A 27,910-nucleotide genomic window follows, 5' to 3' on the forward strand; every position below is an offset into this window, starting at 1 on the left:
AGCTGACCTTCCAATTCTTGTTTCCTCTGCTGTGAATGTTTGTGTTAATGGGTGCATGTAATGCACATTGTAAAGCGCTTTGGATAAAGCTGCTACAGTATATACTGTACTGTAAATGCACCATTTAAGTTGTTAGTCGTTTCCTGTGGTGTTCATTATTTTGTCCACCTCTTGTATTTTGTCAGTGAGTTTGCCCTGGTCTGTGGTCTCTGATGTGTCTGGCAAAGAGACAAAATCCTAAATACGTTAGACCTCGAAAAAGATTATTTCAAAAGGCTTTCCATGGTGATTCTGTTCAGGCCAGGAACACATTTTAGTGTATGGGAGGGGCTTACAGTACATGTACAGTATGTAGCAACATATTTGTTTTTGTAGGCTAATTTCTGATATAGGCCTAACTATAGGTTAGGCCTAAATGGGTTACCAATTTAACTGATTAATCTGAAAGAATTTTTGGAGACTGTTGGCTTGCTGTTTCAACACTGCTACAGGATTGAAGTGTTACCAACAATCGTATAGTATGCAAAATACAAATAGTTTATAGAGAATGTGTACAATCACTTTAAGGATTTATTTTAGTACAAAAGGTATCCTGCAAAACAATTCCATAAACATTACCACTAACACGATACAAATGTACCACTGAACATACTATAGGTAACGCTCTGCCATGGTGATTCTCTTTATGAGAAGGCACATGTGATACATCCACAAAGAAATCACAATTTCATTAAAATTGCCACGATGCATCTTTGTTTTGGCTTTTGGGTTATAGTACAATCTGGAGGCATTTGGTAATTATTAATATCATTTAAAGTAACAAAATGGCCACTTAAACGTTAAAAAAAGGAAAAAAAAGAAAAAGAAACAAGATTAAAACATTTTTAAAACAATGTTTAAAACAGTAGTATGCGGTATTGGTAGCATTACATTTGATAGCGTTGAGGTCTTTCAGGATAAAATCAAGTGCTGATTCAAATATTGACTGCTGAATATAAAGAAACTCTACAGGATATGCATGTTCTGGGATTGTGTGTAAATTATTAACAATTCCATAAAAATTACAGTGTTTTTCAGCAGTGGAATTAGAACAGCTTGTTCTGCTATACAAATGGCTGAGGTATGTAATGATATCCGCTACAGTATCGCACCTAGGCAGAGCTTTGGAACAACAAACTTTACAAACATTCACGAAACGTAACTTTGTCTGAACACTGCCTCTTTTATAGGTTATGTGAATGTTTATTCTGTTCGTATTTATGTCCTCTAACAATGAGAAAAACATTCTATGAATGCATTCTGTTTAAAGTCGCTTCTTAAACAAAAGTACAATAAAAAAAAAAAAGAGTAATAACATTTTTGATTAACGTTCAAACATCTGACCATCACTATCAGGGCACAGTTGTAAAAGCACAAGAAGAAAACACAGTGATATGAAAACTACACAGCCGTCCAGAAAAGCTGCATTGGTCCTCAGCGATAACGGCACTAGGGAATGAACTGATCTCGAGCATCTCAGTGCAGACAAGACCCAGTACTTAATAGAGAAAAATATATTATCTATTGGAACGCTTATACCAAAGCAGGCTAACTACCAGGATTCTTGTGAAACCTGTACATCTTCACTAGCTAACAATGGTTTTCCTGATGTCAAGTAAAAGTCATTAACGGTGTAGAGCAGTCAAGCACGTTGAAGAGCTTGTTGTCAATTATAGGCCACAGGAATAATGTCTGTCTGGAAGAAAAGTCAAACTCAATATGGCCTCTTAACTGACCCCTCTACACCATCGAGATGAGAGGAGGCATTACTAAAGTTTCTGAACATTCAGACAGATACTGTAGGAGCTGCCTTAAAGAGTGAGAGTGCGCGTGTGTGTGTGTGCGCATACGTGTAGGAAAGGTCAGGGTGGCTATGAATCTTTCAGCATGCTGATCTGGGCGAAGATCTTGAGAGCAGGGCCAAGTTTGATGTTCATGGTCCCCATGAGGTGGTCTTCTTTCAGCAGCAGCAGGGCCTGTCCATCTATCTCCTGTGAGCGGAACTCCTCAGCTATCTCTAGGCAACCTGCGAGTCATGTCAGAGATGGATTTAAAAAAATATAAATAAATAAAAACAAAGGGTGTAGTTGACAACAGGGCATGCACATTTTGTCCTTTATTCGTTCAACCACTTAAGCCTATATACGTAGACAAATGACAAATATCGCAACTAGCCACTCTACAAACTCAACAAAAAAAACAGTGCTACAAAATTCAGAAAGGCGTTTTTAGCTTGAAGTGATGCCCACCTGGCAAAGAGCAGATGAACTCATAAACATCCTCTACGTTCCACTGAGCGGGGTCACAAGCCAGGAAGCTGTGGGACAGCAGGGGCAGCTCAGAGTGCTCAGGCCCTCTACCCTGGTGCACGCGCTGGGCAGCGGAAGCCGCTGCCGCCGACAAAGGTGACAGCGGGCTCTCGTAGTTGGGCATGTCCGAACACTGGCTCGATTCACCCTGCGCAGGGAGAGCCAAATGGCCAGCGGTCACGGCACCGACAACAGGTTTCTGGTGGCTAGGAGGAACCTGATGGGGCAGATTATTCCAAATTAGCACAGGTTTTGCTTTGCAAAAATAATACCAGAAAAGATTGTTAATCTTATTTTGATTAATAAAAAGTTCTCTTTTTTTCGATAGTACAGTAGATAGACATTAAACAGTGAGAGAGTAGGGGAGTGACATGCAGCAAGGCTGCTGCCGGGCTCCGGAATTGAACCCAGACGGGGACTGCCCCATAGGTCGAACTCCCGTTGTGTCAAATAGCGTCGGCAGGTAGATAATCACTCACCAGCGTCGGCAGGTTAGCGTCACGGTTACTGAGGTTAGGGTTAGGTTTAGGCATAGTTTTACTGAGGTTAGGGTTAGGGTTAGGTTTTGGTGGTCGGACCAAAGGGTGTTCGACCTAATGATGACATGTTACCCAAGAGACATGTGATACATGCCTTAACCACTCGGCTAACAGCACCCCCGAATTAAACTTAATTTTAACCAATCTTTATAGTAGAATGGTATTACAATATAACTAGCTCATCTGTTGGGGTTGGAGGTAGTCTCCCTGGAGCCAATAAATTAAGACCCTGGTTTTGGGGTTGGACATTGTTGCAATTACCTCTCTGATAACACACACTTTAAATGAGACACAAAAATGTATGTAATGACAAGACTTAAACTCAAGCTAGCCTATTTTGTTCTGTGGTATGGCTTTTGTTAGGCCATTACACCTGGGTGGAGGTCAAATACTGTACAATGAATCATGTTGGCATGAACAAACCTGACACCACTCAATTGCTGCCTCACCTTCTTTTTAGACTCAAAACTAGTAGAGTTTCTGTGGGTGCCGTTCAGTGTTCTCTGTTTCTTCAGGTTCTCCATCGCAGTTCTGCGGTTTGAGAAGAGACCAACTCGCTTCGAGCATCCCACATTGTAACTGCAGAAAAAGGGCACAGAATAGTTGTATTAATCCTGGTTTCGTCAGTGGGTGCTGTGTTACTTTTAAGACATTTTCCAAATTGCCTTTCAGTTTTCATTAAATGCAATTCAAGTAGATAGTGTTTTATAACATATACAGCCTTTATTTGCTCTGAATGAGGGTGGTGGTAAAAGGACAGATGGAAAAGCAGTACCAGCCCTATGGTTTAAAAGGCAGTAGCAGACCAATTAGTGTTTTGTACCTTTATTTAACCAGGCAAAACAAGTTTAGTACAACTTCTTATTTACAACTGTCGCCTGGCAAAAACTGTTGCACGTTGCACCATGTGCTAGGGCTGAATCAGTGTCAGGTTGTATTGGCCCGGTATGATGTATGAGCTTATCCTGGTTACATTTTATTTTCAAACAGCTTGCTAGCGACCTTTGATGGCTCACAGAACAGCTGCATACCAACATGGGTATATGTAGCCTCCCCACACTGTCGGGAATTCCCAGTGAGTCTACCATTTCTTTGCCAGAGAAGTTAAAGGTGTATATAATAAATAGGGATGGGACGATAATCGTTATTATCGTTTATCGTGATAAAAAACACTCACAACGAGATTTAAATGTATCGTGAAATTATCCTCCGTTATGCACTGGGATCAATTCATCTTTTATTTGCCGAGCTGCATATCCGGTACCATTTATACCCTCTATAATTAAAACGGACCAGGAAATAACGTACTTGATACAGTCTTTTTTCACTCCTTAGTCCTTACCAAATTTCTTTGCCAAAAATAGCCGATCTACAAGCTCACGTGTCGCAACGCGTTAATGGATAATGGATGGCCCAGGATAATGGATTTTGGGTATATTTTGATTATCGCGATAATTTCGTAAATCGCAATTTCTTTGGACACAATCGTGACATGAAATGTTCATATCGTCCCATCACTAATAATAAATACATCAATGGGTGTATGATAACAAATTATCACCCAGCATTCATCGTTTCCCTCTGTATCAAAGCTCGGACCAGGCAGGCTGCATCATGACAACCTAGGCCTCAGCTGGATAACTTCCGGGTAATGATGAATATCCCCCTTAGGCTAGGGCTCCACCAAAATGACGGCGTCGTGCCGGCGTCGGACGCCGTCAAAAAATGAACCGGGGCGAATTTGAGCGTCCGACGCGGACGTTGGCGTCGGCAGTGGAGCACCCTTCATTGATTAAAACGGGAGCGTTCCCTGCGTTGACGTTGACGCGACGCTCGACGCGCTCGGTGGAGCCGGGGGGTTAGGGGCACTACTGCTGAGCAGAGGGCTAGCAGATTGAATACCACCTGCACCAAAGTGCTTAACACAGTCCTATAGTGCCAATTTAGGGACACCGAATGGCAAAGAAAACTAAAATGATAACCAGAAACAACAAATTAATTGTTCCTAATTGAGCCCTTGGCCTTCCCTTACCGTTTAGCACAGAGATTGGAGCAGAACCTCTTGGACCCTTTGAAGATGTAGGCAAAGTCCACTCTCCCACACAGTTCACAGGTCAGCATGGGCTCATCCTGCTGCTTCTTCAGCTCTGGAGAGTCCAAACCAAAACACATTTTAGGTGTAAGTAGGGCTGTCACAATTACTACATAATAATCGTCTAATCGTGATTTTTTTTTTAAATAATCATGATTATTTTTCATAATCGTCATAATCGTTTCCATGTTGAAAAATGTTCATATATTTTTTAGAAAATGTAAAAAATAGTGGAAATAGCAGATCTACAAGCTCAGCTTGTAGATCGGCTATTTCCACTATCAATGTTATTTTTTTTAAGAAAAGTTGTCAAATATGTCAGTAATTTTTTTGTATATTGAGGTTATGTGTCATATCTGCCATGTGCAACTTCAAAGCCTAAAAGCCAAACAGAAATGTAATTGTCAACGACAAAAACACAATTAAATCGTTAATCGCCAATTATTTGAGTGACAATTAATCGTCATGTAAAATGTCACATCGTGAGTGACAGCCCTAGGTGTAAGAACATTGATGGATGAATTGTAAAAGGTAAATGTAGATTAGAAAGTGGCGTAGCCTCTTTCAGAATCACTATGAGCCACGGTCTTTACCCTGGGATGAGATATCCTCCATCTCGGAGTTGTGACTGTGCCTCTCAGAATAATGCTTATGCTTCCTGAGGCTTTCAATGGAGAATGATGGACGTTCCACCTGAGTGCAGTGAAATGGAAGGGAAAGCTGGTTATGACTTTTAAAGACACAAATCCAAAGAAACAAACCAGAAAACGTCTTTGTTTCAATTAACCCATTTAGGCCTAGAATTAGAAGGATTCAAAAGACACTTATAGAAAAAGAAATTCTAATTTTCACGATTTTTCAAAAATAGCAGATCTACAAGCTCGCAGCGCGGCACTCGGTGCCGCGCTGTGAGCTTGTATATCTGCTATTTTTCAATAGTTAAAGCATAAAATAATGAAACACAAAATGTGTACCCGTTCTAAATGGGTTAAAGCAACTTAATCTCAATTCGACTTACTTAATGTGATCTGTGTTTTCGTCATTTTGTCGCTTTATTTTAGTTGGTTTATAATTTGTGTGTCCCGACTTATATTTCTGTATTTGCTATTTATGTTTTTTACCTGCACATGTCTTTTTGTGGACCACAGGCAGACTAGGTCGGTGCTATGGCACCAGCTAATGGAGATCCCTCGTCAGATTAAATCATTGTCCATTCATCATCAAGTAATTATTAGCTTTACCATTCAAGATGTCTTTAATTATGCCTTTATTTCATAGGGTCTCTATCTATAAGTATCATAAGAGTAGTATGCAGTAGTGGACATTGGCAATGTAAAAAAGAATGGTGCCTCTGGTTTAGGCCATGGCTACACGGAGCTGGATATTTCATATATCCCGTTTTTCAGATATCCACAAATATCTAGGTCCACACGACAAAGATATCTAGGTCTAACAAGCACACATACAGTAAAGTCTTCAGAGATATCCGGGTTCCCTGTCTACATGGATCCAGTGAATCGGATATTTTTCAATCTCTCCACTTATTTATCCGGTTTAAAAAATATCCAGCTTTGCGGCCGAAATATCCAGCTTCATGTGGCTGCAAGCCCCAACAGCACAAAATAATGTCTAGCTTCAGAAATATCCAGCTCCGTGTAGCCATGGCCTTAGTCTAAATGGCCAGTGTTGTGGTAACTCATTCATCGCTTTGAGAAGGGGGGGTGGGGGTAATCAAGAGACAGGGGGAGAGAAACTCTTGCTGGAAGACACAAGAAACAGTATAGCAGCAGGTTCTGCTTATCTCTATTCCACTTTTAACATAAACTCAAGAAAATGTCACTTCAAAATTCTGCACAGAATATAAGCTTAGACTAGAGTGCTGCTACCTCTAGTGGTCCATGGATGTATAGCAGAACACTTGTTTATACATAAAACATTTTTTTTTTAAATATTTCACAGAAAAATATAGTCACCCGGCCAAAATGTATGGTACTGATTGATGTCGAAATCAAATACCTGATCTAGCCTCTCAGCCTACCACTGTTAGGCTGTCTGATGCTCTTGAGTAGACAAAAGAGACAAAACAATCTTAGCAGGTCATCAAAAAAGTGCCATGTGTCAATAATATCCACCTATGAGTATCACTCTCCTTTTTTTGTAATAACATTCCTTGCTACCTGAAAGGCCTATAATACCCAACACACGCCAAAAAGTAACTCTTGTCAGAGAAGTACTTGCAGTATAGCTACTCACAGGGAATGGCTCGGCGCCTTCTTGGATAACGAATCCCCCGATGAGGTGGGTGAGGATGTGGGGTTTCACTATGGCCTGGGGGGGCGGCTTGCTCTCGCCATTCTGCGGGGTGCTGCCTGTAACCGTGGGTGCATTGTTCCCATTCCCCGAGGTCATGACTGGAGCCGAGCCACCTGGAAGGTTCACATTCAGCCCGCAGCAGCCTGCAGACTCCTCACCTGCCACACACACAACAACAACAACTACAGTGGGGAATCCAAATTAACTTTGCCAACAAATAACATGTTAAAACTACACAATCAACAGGGATACGATAACATTTCAACCAGTTGACTCCTAAACTACGAGGTCCTTTAGTGGCCAGCTGAAGTAGGCTTCTCAATAGCAGTGGTGGGAAAAGTACTCACTAAAAGTATCAATACTGCTATGTAGAAATACTCTGTTACAAGCATGGCTGTCGTTGCCCCTCAGTTTGGCTTGTGCCCTCTCTGTCTCTTTCTTGTCAATATGTAGACACCAGTGTCTTTTGTTGAGATTCAGAATTCTTAATCCCCATATTTAAACCAATCCATTAACTTTGATTGGTGCAGGGCTGAGAATGGATCAGATCCACCCTTAACCCTAATTAAATTAATTACTTAAAAACTAAAATCTAGCATTATTTGATGGCCTTCCTGCCCTCAAAAAATGGGCAACACCAAACTAAAATGACGAAGTTCCAGGCCTAGTTACAAGTAACAGAATTAACTTTAGTAAAAGTACAAAAGTAGAATGTACTCATTATGCAGAATGTCCCATTAAGTATTCAACATCTACAAAGTAACTAAAGTTTGCAAATAAAGAAGTGGAGAATACAATATTTGGATCCGAGATGTAGTGGAGTAAAAGTATTGGAAATGGAAATACTTAAATGAAGTACAAATACCTCAAAACTGTACTCAATTACAGTACTTAAGTAAATGTACTTACAGGTAGTTACTTTCCACCACTGCTCAGATTCATACATACAACATCGACTCGCCCATGTCTTTTAATGTTCTAACAAGCGAATCTCAGAGGATGTTGCATGCCTGCTGAAGATAGTATTTGCACAGAGCTAAATATTAACTTGATGCATTGCAAAGATCCGAAAAGTTCAACGCAGTTGTGTGTGTAAGAGACGGATGATTAACAGTTTGCTTACTTTCACAAGAAATCCAAAAGAGGCTTCAATAATAGTGAACAGTAGCGGTGGGCTGTGGTCCATACGCTTTGACAATAAAAGCTGCACACCCCTTTGTTTCGCTGCTGCACCACCAGACAACGATCTCTTTCATATTCCCTCCGCCGAAAGACGCACCGCACAGCCGCCACGCGTTCTCCAAAAGTCAGCAGAATGGCCAACAAACGCACGCATCCGTGGGAAAGACGCCAATTAATCACACGAGCAATTCATCCAAAACTTTACTTTTTCTTTCCTTTCTCATGCGGTTTATCTGATCTAGAGGAGCCGCCGCTGCTCCCGCAGCCCCATGTATTCCTCTTTGTACGGCACGGCCGGGCACGCTGTCTGTGTCTGCGCCTACTACGACTTTGTGGAAGTGTGAATAGAAAAATCCAGAGCAGTATAATCAGAGAGTGGTGTCACCGCGGGGTCAGAAACAGCGCTGGTCACGTGGTTCATTGTCACTTTACACCTCATAGACTTCAATGCATTTTGTAAACTTCCGGTTCGCCGTTTGTCACTATACGCCAATAGATGTGTGCGTAGAAGACCTGGCCCCATGAAGTGAACGGGAGTGACGCAACTCTCCATTCTAGGGCTCTGGAAAAATCCAACACCCCCGCCATTGGCCCGTCGGGGGAACCTGGAAAACGGTCCAATCACAGCGCAGTTCTCAACGCAGAACTCGCTGCCTGATTGGTTTGAATGGTTAGAGTAGAGAAACAGAGGTACATCATTGGCTGTCTCGTCTCACTCGCATTTTGCTTCCACTCGCGGTTGTGCTCATGGACGGTGTGTTTATATTGTGTAATGCACTTGTTTCCAAACAGTGGATCGGGACCCATGTTTGGGTCACGGTGTCACGGACCAATTCTTATGGGTCACGACTCGAGTAACTTATATATATATATAACATATATATTTTCCTAAATTAAAATATAATATTATTTTCCTAAATAAAAAAATATAATTATGCGGCATATATTTCAAAAGATTTTACCCCCTCCCAAAAACATATTTTTCTTAAATTAAAAATAGAAGATTTTTACACATAAACGAACAAACACATCTAAGAAATTCCATACATTTAAAATATATATAGGCCTACAATTCAGAAGCAGTGAAAATAGCCGAACTACAAGCTCACAACGCAGCAATACGTTTGTATATCTGCTGTTATCACTGTTTGGGTCCCAGGCAAATCTAATTTCTCTTTTGGATCATGAGCTAAAAACTACTAGTGTAATGTGTTATACTGCACACAATGTGCTGCTGTTTGATGTAGCCTACTACATTACTACATTATCATGTACATTATCATGATATTTAAGAGACTGTTTACACAATCAATGATTCTATATGATCTTAAACAAAGGGGCAGTTACTGACTAAACCTCCTCTATCTCCATATGGCCACAGTTTTAATGTACACATAATTATTATCTTTGTGGGAAACTGTCTTGCGGGCTGACACGACTTCCAGGGCAGGCTATGCATAAAGCTAGTTCATATCTTTAAGCCCAAGAACCCTGGGCAGACAGGAGGGGCCCTCAAAAAGTATCATGGTAATGTATTTTTGTCAGTCAGATGTTAGTGGTCCAATATTCAATTTGATGCCCCGTTTTCCAAGTGTATCTATTCATTTTAAACAGCTTATATTATGTACACTCAGAAATCAGAATCTCATTAACTCTCTGGCCTCTTTTGGCTTGTTATACTTCTAATATTCATACGTGGATGTCTAAGTGGATGCGACTCGGATACATTTCTTATACCGGGCAAGGCATAATTCTCGATTAATTCTTGTCCCTAGCATGTCTCCGATCATGGTAATGACAAAAGCCAATACCCGCTTCCTTATTAGTGACACAATCTGGCGTGGCTGTGCAGGACAATGTACACTGGGGTATGACAGATTTGATCTTCCGCTTGAGGGGAGAACTGGAGTGGAGGCGGCCATTGTGAAGTCTGAAGTGTCTATGGGTGCATGAATGCAGAGAGCATCTACTGTGTGATGAAGAGAATAGGTGTTAAATGAATAGCAGTTTCAAGATCAGCACCAGATACAAATAATAACATTCTAAAGAAAAGCTAATTCATATTTATTCATACTAATGTAAGTGACCTCATGAATAATTTGCTCTGTTGTAGCATACTAAAGCAGGGCACAGGGCTTTGTTGTTATTATTCCTACCTTCAGTCTTGTAAGCAGACATGTCAGAGTTTGCTGGCTCTTGCTTGGTAGTGTTGGGCGCCTCCTGCACAGGAAGTGGCATAATTTGCTGGGTAGCAGGGATGGTGTTGTTCTGTGTTACAATGACAGGTACTGTATATGTTGATATACTCAATGTTACATACAAAAGGTAAGAAAGTGCTGAATACCATAAACCTCTGTCTCTCCATTAATTTAAGTGTTACATTCCAGCAAAGAACAAAACTGCAATGATGCTATAATATTGCTATAACTATAAATGCAGTATCACATGGACAATCAATTCAACTTGAGCTATAAGAAGCAATGCAGCTCTTACTGCGCTTTCTGCAGTGAGCTGGCTCTGGAAATCAACTGCAGCTTGTTGCAGAGGTTTAGCACAGGGCTGCGCTTCCTGGGACTGGTCAGATGTTGGTCTATGTGGGTTCTGGTCCTGGGTTGACTCACTGGGGGATAGTACCTGAGACATAGGCCTAACAATGGAATGAAATATGGCTGCTGGCAGGCTGGACACAGGGGGCTTGGGCAACACAGGCTGGACAGCAGGGTCTTGTCTGGCTTGGGGTTGCACGCGGGGCTGGATGGCCAGGGTTTGTACCATCTGGGCCCGGGTGTGGGTATGGAGGAGTGTGACCTGGCTGTGCTGTGGAGCATGTTGCTGATGGATATCAGTGTTCTGTTGTTTATGTTGTTGAAGCTGCATCTGGATTTGGGCACATGCTGAAACAACAGGTCAGAAAAGATACCATTAACAGTAAAAGTTCATTTTTTTGTATTTGTTGCATTCTTAAGACAAAGATGTGATAATAGTAAATTTACCCCCATTGATTCCGGATGGGGACCCAAATTCATTAGGAATCGGGAATCAATGGTGGTACATTTATTGTAGTAAAAAAAAAAAAAGATTGTCTTAGGAATGTGCAAAAACAAAAAAATATTAATTAACTGAAGTCTCCATTTTGTGAGTAATCAATAAAAATGAACCACTGGGGTCGAACTACTCCTTTAAGTAATAATATAGTAGTATTGGGCCTCTAATAATGTAGACCTATATAAAACAGCTCTTTCGATGCAATAGATTTGCAAACGAAAATTGCAATTGAAATAAAAAAATATTCTTGCCTGACAGCAGAAACTGAAGTATGATTAAGTGCACTGAACATTATTCAATCCCAATAATACAGGCAGGCGATACAACAGGATTAAAGGAACTCTGATCTATTGTGCAAATGTTATGTGACTCTGTAGTTTCCTTATTTGCATTAGATTAGTACAGTATGAACAATTATTCTTGTCACCAATCCATCCATCCAACCATTCAGTCATTCAGTCAGTCAGTCGTGAAGTTAAAAATCAAACCTAGGTTCGAAGTGGAGCGGTGAATTTGAGCAGCTGTACCCTATGTGAGTGAGTGAGTGAAATGCCTAAACTGTAAACTGTAAACTGTGCCTGTGAGTGAGTGGTGAGTGTGCCTGGCCTGCACAAAACAGCGCCCCTCCTTTAACTAGTGTGTTGTGTGTGGCCACTCAAGGTATTGCCAGGCTACGGACAGGGCCAGCCACCCAGCCAGCCACCCAGCCAGCCACCCACATACCCACGGACATACCTGTCTATTGGGAGCGTTTCACCGCTCCAAAAATGTAGTGTGACTGTGAACACAATTTCTCTGCACATTAGCACAATGAGCAGCAGCAGAAAGAAATAGACATGTGGCGTTACATTCTAGTACCATCAGTTAAGTACTTAAATACTTCTTTGAAAACATAAAAAATATATTGAATCTCCCATACAGTATGTGTTTCAGCGTTATTAAACAAAAGGGCTCAAAGGTTCAGTTATATTTCGTGTGCCACCGTTAGATCTTATCATATATATCGAGTTCATGTTCCTCTCATCATTCAAAACAAAGTTAATCAGAATTCTACGTTTTTGCTAGACACCTAATGACAAATTAAGTGTTATATTTAACATGCTTAAAGTACATTTTCATTCATAACGTGGCATGTGACATGGCTTTGCTGTTCCATGTGAGGACTTACACTATAAAAGCCTCTGTATGAATTTATCCATTTGTAAAACAGAGAGTGTACTGAGGATTTTACAGTGTACTTAACTGTCCATGGTAAAACTTATACCCACATATCTGGTCCTAGAATATTTGTGTTGCGTGGGAGGAGGAGAGCTCATCACTAGACGTGTTATTCTTCTTGTGCTCTTGCTTACATTTCCTCTGGTGTGGTGACCTCAGACTCCTAAACATGCATAAGGGAGCTATGGCAATGTTTTGACAACTCCCCCCCCTTCTGTGGTTGTGTGGGTCACTGGGCAGTGGAGCCTAAAAAAAAATAACACTTTTTCTCTATTGTTGTCTGGTTCCTGAGACTGCATACCAGCGTTTTTGTTGGGGGAATTTGATAAAAGCTGTAATCTGCAATAATCTGAAAACATGCACGTTGATAAAGCCTCTGTAATAGTTTCCAAGAGTCTAAGGTAAATGTTTACCATTGCTTCATCCAACTGCATGGATCTCGAGATCTAAATAAGAACAATATGTCTTCATATGAATCTCTGACCTCATCTGGCCAGTCAGTCTTCCATGGCATAGCTAGGATGTATTGGGCAAGGCTTCAGCTTCATACGAGCCCCAGTGACTTCAATGATCAAATTAAAGTTAAATATAAAAAAATAAACTTTATAAAACATGTGATCGGTCCAGCGGTTTACAAGATTAGCCTCAGACAAACACCACAGACGCTAGACCAAACAGACTCTCTTATAGAGAGCTAACCTACAGAGCAAACACACTAGCCCCATATGATGTCATGTATGACTGTGATGCACCAACATACTGTAGGAGCATTCAGGGATCTCCATATTTGGCCATAATGTTACACAGTCACACACAGAGAGAGAGAGATTCCTGAAATGTATAGACAGACAGATACACAGATCTGATGGAAGTTAAAGTCTTCAATCCTCCAAGTCGGTTTCCACTGAATTAAGCTTAATTTATACATTACTTCCCAAAAATAACTGCGGAATCAAGACAATCTAGAAAGCTGCTGTTCCTGTTTCTGCTGACACCATTATAAAAGGTCATTATACATCACGCAAATAAATGATATGAAAAAGCGACACGATTAAACCCACCAAACTTTTATTTTGGTGATGCCTCATTCATACAGGTTGATGTACAGTATGACCCATTATAATCGTGCTTGGTGTGCATGAACTCTTGACAAAAACAACAGTTAAAATAATGTGAATTAATCAGAAAAAAGAATCGGTCCCAAGCAGCGTCTATGGACCTCAAGAGGTTACTTGTTTGTTTAGCCAAGTCCTATAGACTTGAACCCTGACCTATTTACCACACAGGCCCAGGGACGTGCTGGCCATTGGGAAAAGCGGGACAACTCCTGAACGGCCGGTTCATTCTCGGCCGGTCCAGGCCGGGACATTAGGAAAAAATTTAACTGTTTGCACAAAAGTAGTGAAAACAGCAGATCTACAAGCACACGAGGCGTTGTGTTCTTGTAGATCGGCTGTTTTCACTAGTTTAAATGATAAATACAAAACAAGCGGTTTTGGACATACAAGGTTTCCACCCGACAACAACGAAATATAGGCCTAATTCATGTAATTGGCCCACTGGCTTGTCATGATCTGAAATGGCAAATCTTTGAGTAGCAGCAGCGCTATAGAGAGAGATCTCTCTCTATAGCGCGCAATGAGGGCCTCTCCAACTCTTTTTCCCGGGCTGAATCAGGGGCCCAGCATGTCCCTGCACAGGCCTACTGCATTACAGTACATCTCTGATATACCAGATGTGATTTTGAGTGTGATTATTATTATTACGATTATACTGTATATGTTCAGTTTATCAGGATGAACATCTAATCTATCCCAGCTCAAATAAGCAAAACAACCCAGTTTGATTTACAGCTCCTCTAAAGCTTCAGGGAATCAAAGGTATACTAATGGCAATGTCTCCTGTGGTTCATTTCCCCACATAAGAGCAGCTCTTTGCCACATTTTAATCAGAAACAGAAGCTCGACTCGCTGCTGTATTGATTTTGGGGGCCCTCGGATGGGGGAAGGGCTTTCTTTGTGCACATGTGACATGGGAGATGTGTTGTGCTGCACAGCATCCCCCAACCCCCATCTGGTAGCTCATTAGGGGCTGTTCGGATGTGGAGACCCCTGGGTCAGAGCTCCCAGCTGTGGACACTGCACAGCTGCAGCCATGGCTGCACTTCTCACCATTAGCATTCAGAGTGGAGGGGTTTGCCCCTGGAAGGGTTCTGGTACGATCTGAGGCAGGAGGGACAGGAAGAGGACAAATCCTTTAAAGGCAAACAGAAACTATTTACAGTGTATGTGCTTCCTCTTCCATTTTGAACGGATGAATTGCAATGCAAAAAAAGGTTCCCAGCCAGACAGATTAACAGGTTGTTTTCTATTGAAAAGGAAAGACCATATCATTTCAATCTTCATTACTGTGGCTTGCAGCAGCATTACACTGGCTTCCAGCAGCATTTAGAATTGTTTTGAAATCAGGGTTAGGGTTAGGGTTAGAGAGAGGGTTAGGGTTAAGAAGCACCAGCATCATCTTCATCTTCTTGGAATACACAGATGAGGACCTTAAATAGGCCACACACACGCATGTGGGTCAAAAGGGTCAAACTCGTTCTCCTGCTATACCACCACAATGTGGAACGCCTTACCGAAGGCCATAAAGGAGTGTAAATCCCTAACATCCTTTAAAATCGCCCAGAAAAAACACTTAGAGGCGGCAGCCGCTCGTAACTGGTCAAAACAAACCTAGCCTAGCCTTACCCTCCCCTGACCTTTCTATTGTAAATATCTATATTTTTTTTGCACTGTTTTTTTTGTTTTGCAGAGAACTGCATCTGCGTCGACCGCAATTTCGCAAAGCACTACAAAGAGTTGTGCAGACAGCTCAGTGCATCCTGGGAGGTGAGTTTCCCTCCCTCCAGGAAATACATGAGAAATTATGTGTAGCCAAGGTTGAGCGTATCATCAAGGACATTCATCATCCCACGGCCAGGCAAGTGATACCAGAATATCAGGAACCACACCACCAGGCTTCTGAACAATTTTATCAAGCAACTATCAGACTGCTGAACAGCCATGTCTCTGTTGCCTTTAAATCTCACTGTTTTATATAGTAGATGTTCCTTCTAAATAACTTAATTCACATGATACTGATTGTTCGCATATTGCATTTGGCCCTTGTAGATCAATAGCAACTGATCTGAACGAGTGTGTACCTGGTCTGATGAGTGGATGCTGGGTGAGAGTAGTCACACTTTGGCTGACACTCATCAGTCCTCTCACTTCCACCTGCCCCTCTCGCTTCTGTCTGTCTGACGGGGCTTCATCATCAGGTCCTGGACCTTCCTTTTCTTCAGAGACTTTCCCCTGCCCAGGTGGCCCCTGCCCTGGAACTGGCACGGTGAATTGGTTGCATCCGGATGTCTGCTTTAGGCACAGGCCGTGCAGCTGAACAGCAGATGCAGCACAGGGCGTTGTGCAGGAGGTGGTTGGTGCAGTTGGCCCCTGTATCCTGCATATAGAAAGGTTCTGCACCTGAGGGGAGGAGAGATGTAAGGTGTCCTGCATTCTTTCATCTGTATGGATTTGTGTGATAGTGACGCTATGTGATAAAGTTTGACTTGACTCGTTATGTGATAAAGTTTGACTTGAATTTGACGTGAATTTATTATTTTTTACATTTTAAAATATGTTCTGTGATCAGCGATTTTGGGGTCCAATGCCAAACCCTATTTTTGGAGAGTCCCAGCACACTGTTAACCAATGTTTTGACTTTCCAATTAATTTGAAGAACTTAGATAAAGCTTCCATTTGAGAACATTTACTGTAACATATACGCCTAACAAAAAATTAAAACAAAAAACAAACATAACTTTGATAGATAATAAATAAACATCGCAATGTGTTGAGAGATTTCTTGTACTGTGTCTGTAATGTACAGGAAGGGGCACATGGGGGTCCAGGGGGATTCTCAACCACTACATCCTCTCTGGACCCATCCATCCCTCCAACATATTAACCTGTGCTCCAGAGGTCTGCTGCTGCTGGGTAGTTGATTGTGTCAAGGCTTCTTTGGTTGCAGTAATGGCTGCAGTTGGGGTCAAGAAGAGCTAGAATGGGGGGGGGCACAAAAATCATGAACCGATGAAACTGAAACAGAGCATTTTCTTAGAAAAACAATTTGTTACAATTTGGGTTCAGTGCAGATGTACTCTCTCACCATCTGAGCCCGTAGATACATCTGGGCTTGGCTGGCAGTAAGGACGGGGTTCGAGGCGTTCCTCAGGATCACAGCTGTCTGAGGTACGCTGTTGGTTGCGGTGCTGACACTCTGTGATCTGCTGATGAGCTGGGTGGCCATCACAGGCAGAGTCAAGTTGATCTGATAATGATGATGATTGTGGTGTGTTGATGGGTATACATATGAATCAGTTGCTTTAGCCTATATTTAAGCTTGTTCTCTGATACACAACGAAATCCTCAGTGTTAATTTAACGAGAGGGTACAAATGTAAACAGGGACTATTAGGTTACATTTGTACACTTAAGATTAACAGAATTAACAGTGTACTTTGGTTCGTTTTTGTTGCTTTTATTACTATCCACCACTGTTATATTACTGCGTCATTGCAACTGCATGCCTGCATTGTTGTATTGCTGTCAATTTGATCTTTTAAGTGCAGTCAAATTGGTTTCAATAAGCCCAAACCACACCAATGTTTCTCCATGCAACTCCTTGCAAACAAACCATTATGCTCAATGGCAGTTGCAAGGAGTTGACATGGGCTAAAAACTGTTTGGTTGCATGGCGAATCATTGGTGTGGTTTGGCGTTAGGGATAAAAATGAGACAGCCACGACTGTTTAAAATGAAGTAGAAAAGGCCTTATTATGGGACAATACGTTAGGGAACTACGGGAAGTAGGTATTGGCACTGAAGAAATGGCACAGTATGCATGACTGCATCCCAACTCACAGTGGTTTGTGTGTTTCCTGTCTGTAGGACTGGAGAACTGTTCTGGTTGGATGTTGGATGTCCTGCCACCAGGGTCCCCTAGGAAACAGAGAGACACAAACACTGTCTAACCCTCTGGTTCTCATCGTCGGGTATGGGGACCACCAGGGGTTCAAATGAACCCTTACAGGTCTGTACCTCTGAGAGAGTACAAATGGGAAATATTAAGCCTGCTGCAAGGTAGCAAGTCAAACCCTCTGCATGTCAACCAGACTAAATCGAAATCATATCATATTTATTGCCACATCACAGGTTTACAGGTGTAAAACAGTGGATTAAATTAGTCATTTTCTTGCAAGCTCCATCGTTTTGATTCCAGAAAGAGAAGGAAAAGAAAGGGGGGGAAGGAAAAAAGACAAGGTATCTATATATTTACACCATTGGTGACCATTCAAATATTATGTACAAGAGGTTTAGAAAAAATGTGAATGAGCTTAGCAGCTGGTATATGCTGTTCATGACATGGACATTAGTGCAAGAAGAGTATCATGAGATTAAGGTCCGCAAAAGGTTGCTCTACTGGTATAATCCACAGGTAGGTCCATGAGGAAAGTAAAGTCCAAGGCCAGCCTGATGACAGGCAACCACCATCAGGTGGTTCAACAGTCTGATGGTAGCCGGGTGAAAGCTGTTAATAAACCTGGCGGTCTTGCTCTTGATACTATGGTAGGCCTCCTTGCCCGTCGGCGGTCATTGTAGGGGTATGTACAAGTTTGTGGCTGAGCTGGGTTGGTGCCTGTCTGTGCTGAGCTTTGACTACACACCTCTTCTATTACAGTTCCTGAGAGAGGATCTCGCCTCTAATTATGTGTTCTGCTGAGCACACCACCCGCTGTAGGTCTTTAATTTCTTGGGCATGCAGTGCAGTTTCCATACCTGTCACACAGCTTGAAAGGACACTTTCAATGGAGCTGTTGTAGTGAGGATGCAGGGGCTAACTCTGTACTTCTTCAGGCGGCGAAACCGTGATAGTCCCTGCTGTGCCTTTTTCCTTGCTATGTGTGTCCCACTAGAGCTCCTCCTCGATATGTACGCCAACAAACTTGAACTCGCTGACCCTTTCCACTGCAGCTCCATTGATGAAGATGACTGCATGCTCTCTCCTCTGCCTCCTGAAGACCACGGTCAGCTCCTTGGTTTTGTCGACATTGAGGCTGTTCTCCTGGACTTCAGGTTGATGTTGGAGTCGTGTGTGGCTGTGCAGTCATGCGTGTACAGGGAGTAGAGGAGAGGGCTCAGCGCGCATCCTTGAGGTGCTCCGGTGCCGAGAGTCAGGGTGTCGCATGTGGTATGGAGCAGATGTATTCTCTCACCAGCTTCTCAAAGCATTTGCTGACTATTGGGGTGAGAGCGACAGGTCTCCAGTCATGTCACCTGGGATTTCATAGGTGTGGGCACAGTGGTGGACATTTTGACTAACCTTCTGCATGGTACCCAGGCTCTGGAGCTGAGTGGTGTTCAGTGCTGCTGTCTGCAGCATGAGGTGCTGCTGCTGAGCCACATACATCTGCTGAAGGTACTGGGCAGCTGTGCCAGGCTGCCCATTCAGAGCCTGCTGGAGAACCTACACGCACGCACGCACACGCACGCACGCACGCACGCATAGAGAGAGAGAGAGAGAGGGAGGGAGGGAGGGAGAGAGAGAGGTGGACAGTGAGAGCTGTGGAGGAGAAAGAGACAAAAATAGAAGAAGCAGAGAAGAACAAAAAGACAGAAGCACAGACAGGGATGAACTACTACTGTACATCATGTACAGACTGATACAGAAATACACCATTCAGAGGCTGAAAGTACAAGAAAATTAATACATTTCTACAGGCTTCTCCATCTAAACCGCTGAAGTTCAGTGTTGTAAGCTGCCATCGCCCACTGTAGTTCAGTGTTGTTAGCTGCCATCGCCCACTGTAGCATGAATACTCACAGCACACGTGTATGCGTGTGTGTGTGTGTGTGTGTGTGTGTGTGTGTGTGTGTGTGTGTGTGTGTGTGTGTGTGTGTGTGTGTGTGTGTGTGTGTGTGGGGTGTGCATGCGTGCGCAGGATCTCAGGGTCTGATGTGTGTCCAGTGACCCAGTCACCTCTGGGCAATCAGTCAGAGGGCTCTGACAGCCAGGCATCCAGACCCCATCCAGACCAGCTCCAACACCCCCCTGCTGCAGGGCCCCATCTCTACTCAATCACTGCCTGGGAGCAAGGGGCCTTTCCCCAACATGCATACATGCATCCGGCCACGGACAAGCCCTGGCCTGTGGATGTCTGTGAGAGGGTGTGCAATGCATATGTGTGTGAGATATATGTTTGCACACAGTAAAATGCTGACTGTTCATTTAACTTGTTGGGTTTATATTATCAGAGTTACAAACAGATAAACGAATTTCACTGGTCTCTGTTGCAATCTCAGTCACACAATCTCATTCTCCGTTATGATCTCAGTTAGGCCTGCAGTATGATTAAAACTACAGTACATTCTACATGCTGTTTCTGGCGCCTGAATTTCCCCTGCGGCATCAATAAAAGTATCTACTGTACCATCGAGTCAACACTTGAAAAGAGCAACATTGTCTGAAATCCATCTGTTGGGAATTAGTGCTTTTCTGAGAAATGGAGTTTGCAAAAAAGTACAGTGGTACGATTATCCAAATGGTACAGTCACACCGAAGTTTAATTCTACCTACTGTATGAGGGTGGATTCTGACAATGCTTTTCAATGGGAATGGAGTAGTTTCTTGCCATTCGCGGATATCTGCAAGAAACACTTTGGTGTGACCGTACCCTAAAGGGCTTGTTTCCATTGTGGTCTTGTGTGTGTTAAATTTTTAATTCATCAATTATTAGTTAGCATCAAGTTATATAAGGTTATAGAAATTACATTTATTTAAAAAGTCCATCTCAGTAAGTACACTGAAGAAATGAGAATGGGCCAATATTAGACTAACGTTAATTAAAATGGGTTAATTAAAAAAGAAGACAGTGGAGCCAAAGCTCTGGGTTATGTGTAAAGCATGATTTTTCAACGAGCTACCCCATCCTACGCAAAACACAGGCATTGTTTTACTGAGGTTAAGATTAGGAATATGGGGTTAGGCTTTGGCACCGTTTTACTGAGGTTAAGGTTAGGAATAAGGTTAGGTTTAACCGTTTAGGCATAGTTTACCAAGGTTAGGTTTAGGAATACCAGGCTGAGACAGTTCTACTGTTCCGCCAGATAGACGCCAAAGTGTTCTTCCCGTTTTGCCAAACAAGTCTGTTTTTAGATATGATATGACATGCACTATCAGCAACATGTGTATTGATGCACAAGCTAAAATGCCTGATTTTATCCTCTAATGCACATTATGCACGTTATGCTTCCCAGTTATCTCAATGTCGCAGAATGAGCTTAGTGCAAAAGAAAAAGCTATATGAGAACCAAGGACAGTGAGTTTTCGTTTTTCTACCTGTGGATTGTTATACCAGAGACAAGTGACTTGATTTTTGTTTTTCTTTCTTTGCTCTTCTCTAAATGAGCTTTTTGTGTGCTTCTCTGTAATAGCTTATCAAGTGTGTATCTTATTTAGTGTGATATTTCCCCGTTAGCTGTAGGCTTATCCCACAAGTTGCCATCGCTCTGGAAAGGCTCTGCTACATTAACTGGAAGAGAACTTTAAATTAGTTTAGTCAGGCACACTCAAGTCAAAGTAGATTTAACCATGTATTGCAACAAATGGAATAGAGTTAGACTTGGCGTTAAAGGGCTTCGCATTCAGAGATGTTCCCTGAATTTTGTACACGCGGTGCGATGTGATGCGCTGTGTGCTTGTAGATCGGCTATTTTCATTTTTTTAGATCATTTTTAAAATGATAAATACAAAACGAAAGGTTTTGGACATACAAGGTTTACACCCGACAACAAAGATATTCAATACTCATGATGGTTTAGAAGGGGCACATTACTTGCACGTTCGCAAGTTCACATGTCCATGATTAGAAAAACCCTTTCCGTCCATTTTCAACTGTACTCATCATCAATGAAGTAGAATATCACCAGGAAATGGACTTACTTGGACCGTTTGCCTGTCTGTTATCCCACTGTAGACTGATATCCGGGGCAAAATGTGCCTCCCAGCCCCACTGGTTGCGACGGTGTTGTTGGTGGTGATGATGGTGTTGGTGGTGATGGTGTTGGTAATGGCTGTGGTGCTGTTAGTGGGAGTGGTGGTGCTGCTGGCACTGGAGGCCACTGGTGTCTGCTCAGCGTGCATGGCACTCTCCACCTCCAGTCCAGCCCCAAAGGGACTCCTCTTCCTGATTAAAATAGATTAAAAGTACCTATAGTAGACAGCGAGAAAATAAAGGAATCATAGCAACATGTCAGCAGTTGAAATTGTGAGAAAATGTTCCGTTTTTGAGGACCGGTTGAATCTGCCTTTATGTCTTCACCAGCTTGAGTACAGGCTGCACAGTAAAATTCTGATTGTTCGCTTAGTTCAGTGGTTCTCAACCTTTTCAGGCCGTGACCCCCAAAATAATCATATTTGAACTGGGGTACTCGTCAGGGTGTGGCCCTGACAAGCACTAAGAGTTGAGGCATTACATTTTGTATAACACGGTTCTATTGTGAAAATAGCAGATCTACATGCACACACACACACACACACACACACACACACACACACACACACACACACACACACACACACACACACACACACACACACACACACACACACACACACCATTTCTACCTCTAATATTTGACAATTTGTCCTTAAATTGTCACTTTAGGAATGTGCAGATACCCTCTATACACTTAAACTTCACATTGGTTTGTTTACTGTTGAGTGAGAAAACAATGTTGCACATTAATCATATGGGGACCACCCCAAAATAATTTGGGTACCCCCCCGACCCACAGGTTGAGAACCACTGACTTAGTTAATTCTATTTATCTCTTCTCTTCTTTTTAATCAGTGGGCTACTACTGAGCTGTTTTACTAACACACTGATGGGCAGTATCAGGCTTCAGACTCAGAGGCATGTGCAACAAGACAAAGGATCCTTCATCCTTGATCCAGCTGGCAGAAGAAGTGTGTGTTCAGTAGCGCCCCATGGTGGCTTTGGTGGGTATACATCAGGGTTCTGTGTCTGATGAGACAAGAGGTCAGACAGTGCTGTGTTCTACCTGTCACGCGGGTATACGGAGTATGCTGTGAAGACATTTTTTGGAAAAAGAGTATGTCCTCGTGAACCTTTCAAAGTGGCGTATCTGATAGGCATTATGCACTTGCGTATGCGCTGGCCACACGAATAGCCGTGGATATAGTAATAGTATGCCCACAAAAAGAATCTAGAACACAGCACTGAGGACAGAGGTCATATTTTACCTGGCATTAACGTTTATCATGGGTGATTTAGATTTATTTAAAGAATATCCGGATCCAACAATACAAAAAGGTGACAGGCAGCTTGGATTGTATAAGAAGCAGTACTGTATGCCATTTCCAGAATGCTTACTTGGCATCTAGTGCATAGCTTATGGTAAGAGTTGATACTGTCCTTGGCCGGGATACATTTTAATGCCAAGTGTAAATGCTTGATTGATTCATTGAATACTTCATTATACAATTACAGAAGAGACCATTTGATTTCTAATTATCAATTAACTGGGGAATTAATCAATCAATCAATTAAACAAACCCCTGGAACGGCCTCAAGGACCCCTGGAGATCCCTGGACCCCAGTTTGAGAACCACTGGATTACTGCACCATAAGCTGCAGTTTGAATGACTTGAATTATGATTAGCTGCTCTCTGCACACACACAAAAGATTCCTATTTCTTTCTTTCTTTCATTCTTTCTTTCGTTCTTTCTTTCTTTCTTTCGAAAGAAAGAGAAGAGGTTATACTGTATGCGACATGGCCATGGGTCATGATCTGCATTTGAACAACATCATTACAGTATGTCTTAAGTTGCTGTCATTTCTGAACCATAACATTTACAAATCAGGGACTGAGTCGACTGACTGGTCGTGGCAAACAGGATCGGAAAACGTGCCTCTGTCACCCTTTGTGACAGACAATGTTGTTGAACCTGTCTGCGTGCAACTCCGGGCCACGTGATTTGGAAAGATAGTAACATAGCATTTTAAGTAGATTCAGATTTATACATTTTTATGAAGGACAGATAACTACAGTGACACATTGCAGGCAAATTAATGTTGTACATTAGATCAGTGGTTCTCAAAGTGTGGTCTTTTTTTTCTCTAAATTTTTATCCCACAATTTTGTAACCCATTTTTTCACCCAGTGCCAATTGCCTATGTAATCCTGGGCTCTGCTCTCCCTCTGCTGCGCCTGGGGAGACAACGGACTGACCTCATGCTTCCTTCTATGCATGAGGAGTCCAAGTTGCTTCTTTTCACCTGACAGTGGGGATTTCCCTGGTTTGGACATAGCGTGTGGAAGGAACACGTTATTCCAACCAGTTCCTTTCCCCTCCATCAGGCACCCCGGCTGGCCAGGGGAGGCATTATTGAGACCAGGATTACATGCGTGTTTTTGTGGGCGCTGATGACGCGGGGGGAGGAACACGCCACCAGTGCCCACAGCATCCCCCGGTGGGAATCGAACCCAGGACCTTCTAGCTGTGAGGCGAAGCGCTAACCACTGCGCCACCGTGCCCCCTCAAAGTGTGGTCTTGAGGGGATTCCAGGGGATCCCCAGCTAAATTATTGATAGTTAGGAACCTAATGGACCTTTACAGGTACAGTATGTGACCCTGAGTGAATTTCACTCATGGCCTAATAATGCATACTAAATCTTTAAATTAAAATGTTTGAGAACCACATAATATCACTATTTTGGGTGAAGAACAGAGTATTAAAATGAGCATTATGATGGAGCTCACATTATAGTACACTTTCAGAATCAAGGCTATGTCAGACCCTATATGGCATAACAGCCCTCTAATAAAGATGGGGAGGGAGTTTATGACCCATCCTTTTCCACCAAAGCTACCTTACACTAAACACCTGCCCCACTGTGATAGTTGATCCTCATACATCATGCCTATACTGCCAAACCTCAGGGTAGAAAGAGGGGTGGAGTTTATTCAATTTAGGGAAGGATTTGTCCAGTCCAGTCACTTCAATTTGGGTACCCCAACTGCTGCTCTTAAGAACCCTCTCCAGCTAGGCATGAGGGCTCTAGTTATGTTTTTGCCCCAAAAGTTAGTACTGTATGTAGGGCAGCAATTCCTCTCAGGCATCATACCACTCCACAAGAACACTGCTAATTAAATCAACCAAGCAAAACATTTTCAAACTTTTGTTGGAAAATGCACAGTTTTGCAACGTACACTCCTTTTTAGAGTGTTGTCGCCTGTTAGGTCTACCACCGAGGCAGATACGCTGAGGTTTCGTAACCATTATTCTGCAACAGATCTGCCATAAAGCTGGCTTCTTTGTCTGTTGGGGACAGGCTTTTCACTGCAGGGTGAAAGACATCCTCCGTTGTCTTGGTTTCATTGATTATGGGGACGTGTGACAAAGGGTGCTGCAACCATGTTGCGATTGTTGTACATTGAGATGGTGACTGGAGGGAAAAGCCGCCGCAGATGTGTTGAGGATGACGACTTCTGATGTTAAATGGAAATCTATACATTTCATAGACTATCTTTCAACCTGGTGTCCCTATTTTGGACATAATATTATACATGTAGGGTGATGAATTTCTAAAAATGTTCCCGACATGTTCAAAAATAGTGAAATAATGAATAGCAGATCTATAAGCTCACAATGGGTGAGCTTGTAGATCTGTTATTATCTGAAATTGCTATTATTTTTTTATATATAAGATAACTATATATATATATATATATATATATATATATATATACAGTATATATATATATTGGGGCTGGACCTTTCTTTATAACATGAGACTAATTGATTGGTCCTGGCAGTGTTTTGTGACAAATGTAACCAAATGTGACCAAGCCGTTTCTTCAAGCTGTTTTTATGACATAATTATGCATAACGACTACTGCAGGTGTACAGCCTGAGGGCCACAAAGCCGCAGCCATTTAGAGTTCACTTTCAGTTTCTACACATCTATACCTAAAGGAACCCTGATTACAGTCAGTGCATGCATGTGTGCATGTGTGCGTGTGTGCGTGTGTGTGTGTGTTGATAACATGCATGCAAGTGTGTATTGACATCACAGACACAATATACTACGATGGCGGTTTTGGGAATTACAGCATTAAATTCAATGGGTTCAAGAATCTTGAAACATGTTGTTATAGTTAATTATATAGGCCTACATTTATTTGGGACTGGACTGGGGTTCCTAGCATGCCCAGAAATGGTGTTGACTGCCTGCGGCCCCCGTTGTTGGAGCCACATGTACCTTAGCTGTAAGTACAAATGGAACTAAATGGACCTGGCATTGGTCATTAATAGGCTAGAAGATGGTTGTCAGTAGACTAACAAGCTTCATGGATCTCAACTGGTCTCACAACAGCTATACTCAAACAAATGACACCCCAGAGACCCCACACACACCAGCACAAACTCCGAATTCAAGTTATTATAGTTATTTATACAATTAACTTAAACAGATGTCAGGTTACTGTCAGGATCAGCAGAAAAACAATCCACACCCATTGGTAAAATATACAAATGAGAATGTAAAAGTAGCAATTACACATTGTGTACACTCTGTACTGGGTGTGTGTGTGTGTGTGTGTGTGTGTGTGTGTGTGTGTGTGTGTGTGTGTGTGTGTGTGTGTGTGTGTGCGTGCGCGCGTGTGCGTGTGTGTGTGTGTGTGTGTGTGTGTGTGTGTGTGTGTGTGTGTGTGTGTACTGTACTGCAGTGTCTCATTGCACTCAGACAGTAGCAACCTCCTGTTTAAAATGTAATGCTGGCCTATGTAATAACGTAATATGTAATGTGTAAGACACATGCCTGTACATGCACACAATTTTAGCATGCACAAAAACACAGAGACATGCACACACAGTGTGTGGCGTGAAGCTGGCTTTCACACACAAACACTGAAACCATGTGGACATACTGTAAAGTAAACAAACACGCACACGCACGCGCGCGCACGCTCTCTCTCTCTCTCTGGTGCAAATATCAAAACACCTGTATCATCACAAAGTAGATTTCACAGAAAAGAGTCAAATCGTATATACCTTCATGAATGTTTCCAGTCCTTCCCCAGCACCACTCGAGCTGCTTCCTTCTGTTATTCTAGAAAATAGTTGCCTCCTTCTCGCTCCCTCTGTAGATAGCTTCACTACACACACCAAGGGAGAGGGAGGCGAAATTCTATGAATTAGCATTCCATAAGTTGTCACGTGACTGGAGTTATCCAATGTTGGGCGTCTAACCACCAGTGACCTCCCATTTCCTTGGGACCCTCCCCTCCTGTTGTCTGGTAGAGGGAGATGACAGGGGTCGGGTGCCCTGCTATATGGAGCCCTTGCCTGCAGGCATGTCACTGACAGCAAGCGTTTCACTTTTCATGGTATTTGTATTTGTAAGGCTATTTCCTAGTCAAAATACTGGCACATACAGGAACAACATCTCACATGTATAACATATGGCCAAATCCCTGAATATAGCCTATTTTAGATATTTTACATAACTTGGCTTCTCAGAATATTATGTTCTTTGTGTCTTATGGAGGAATTCTACCTGTGTGTGCATACGGTACCTCAGTGTGTTTGTATGAACATGTGTGTGTTTGTGTACACTGTGTCCTATATTGTATGGGACTATAAATGTGCATGTATGTATGTACAGTATGTATGTATGCATGTATGTATGTATGTATGTATGTATGTATGTATGTATGTATGTATGTATGTATGTGTGTGTGTATGTATGTATGTATGTATGTACGTACGTACGTACGTACGTACAGTATGTATGTATGTATGAATGTATGTATGTATGTATGTATGTATGTGGATGGACGGACGGACGGACGGACGGACGGACGGACGGACGGACGGACGGACGGACGGACGGACGGTGATAGTCTTTTGTCTACAAGCTCACTGCAATTTCCATATATGGTGTTGTGTAGGTTGGCATGCCACATTGCAAGAGCTCCATATGAAAAATATGCACACAGTGCTCTAAAGTGCCAAGTAAATGGCAAATAATTGCCTCCATAAGCTGCAG

The 27,910-nt window shown here is 42.4% G+C and overlaps 1 protein-coding gene across 2 annotated transcripts; it reads right to left on the reverse strand.

The window, feature by feature from the left end:
• Positions 1–623: 623 nt before the first annotated feature.
• On the reverse strand, positions 624–8,733 carry phc2a (polyhomeotic homolog 2a). 2 transcript variants are annotated; one of them, XM_080733196.1, is made up of 7 exons: positions 8,416–8,733; positions 7,233–7,450; positions 5,573–5,672; positions 4,920–5,034; positions 3,337–3,466; positions 2,289–2,565; positions 624–2,065 (listed from the first exon to the last, which is right to left on the reverse strand). In XM_080733196.1, exons 2-7 carry the CDS (start codon positions 7,386–7,388, stop codon positions 1,911–1,913), a joined length of 933 nt encoding a protein of 310 aa, XP_080589322.1. In that variant the 5' UTR covers positions 7,389–7,450; positions 8,416–8,733; the 3' UTR covers positions 624–1,910. The 2 variants fall into 2 exon arrangements, with proteins under 2 accessions (XP_080589322.1, XP_080589323.1); XM_080733197.1 differs by lacking the exon at positions 8,416–8,733 and adding an exon at positions 6,996–7,039 and having other exon boundaries at positions 7,233–7,313.
• Between the last annotated feature and the right edge of the window lie 19,177 nt (positions 8,734–27,910).

This window comes from Nannobrachium achirus (genome assembly GCF_963921795.1).
Source record: "Nannobrachium achirus genome assembly, chromosome: 9".
In the NCBI taxonomy this organism is placed as follows: domain Eukaryota; kingdom Metazoa; phylum Chordata; class Actinopteri; order Myctophiformes; family Myctophidae; genus Nannobrachium; species Nannobrachium achirus.

What these genes read in the sequence shown, in the direction of transcription:
- phc2a (XM_080733196.1), bottom strand. Translation starts at nt 7,388, where the DNA reads ATGACCTCGGGGAATGGGAACAATGCACCCACGGTTACAGGCAGCACC. An exon ending in GGAGGATATCTCATCCCAGG is followed by an intron (nt 5,035 to 5,572) that starts GTAAAGACCGTG and finishes TGGACTCTCCAG; the next exon opens with AGCTGAAGAAGCAGCAGGAT. An exon ending in TCCAATCTCTGTGCTAAACG is followed by an intron (nt 3,467 to 4,919) that starts GTAAGGGAAGGC and finishes CTTTTTCTGCAG; the next exon opens with TTACAATGTGGGATGCTCGA.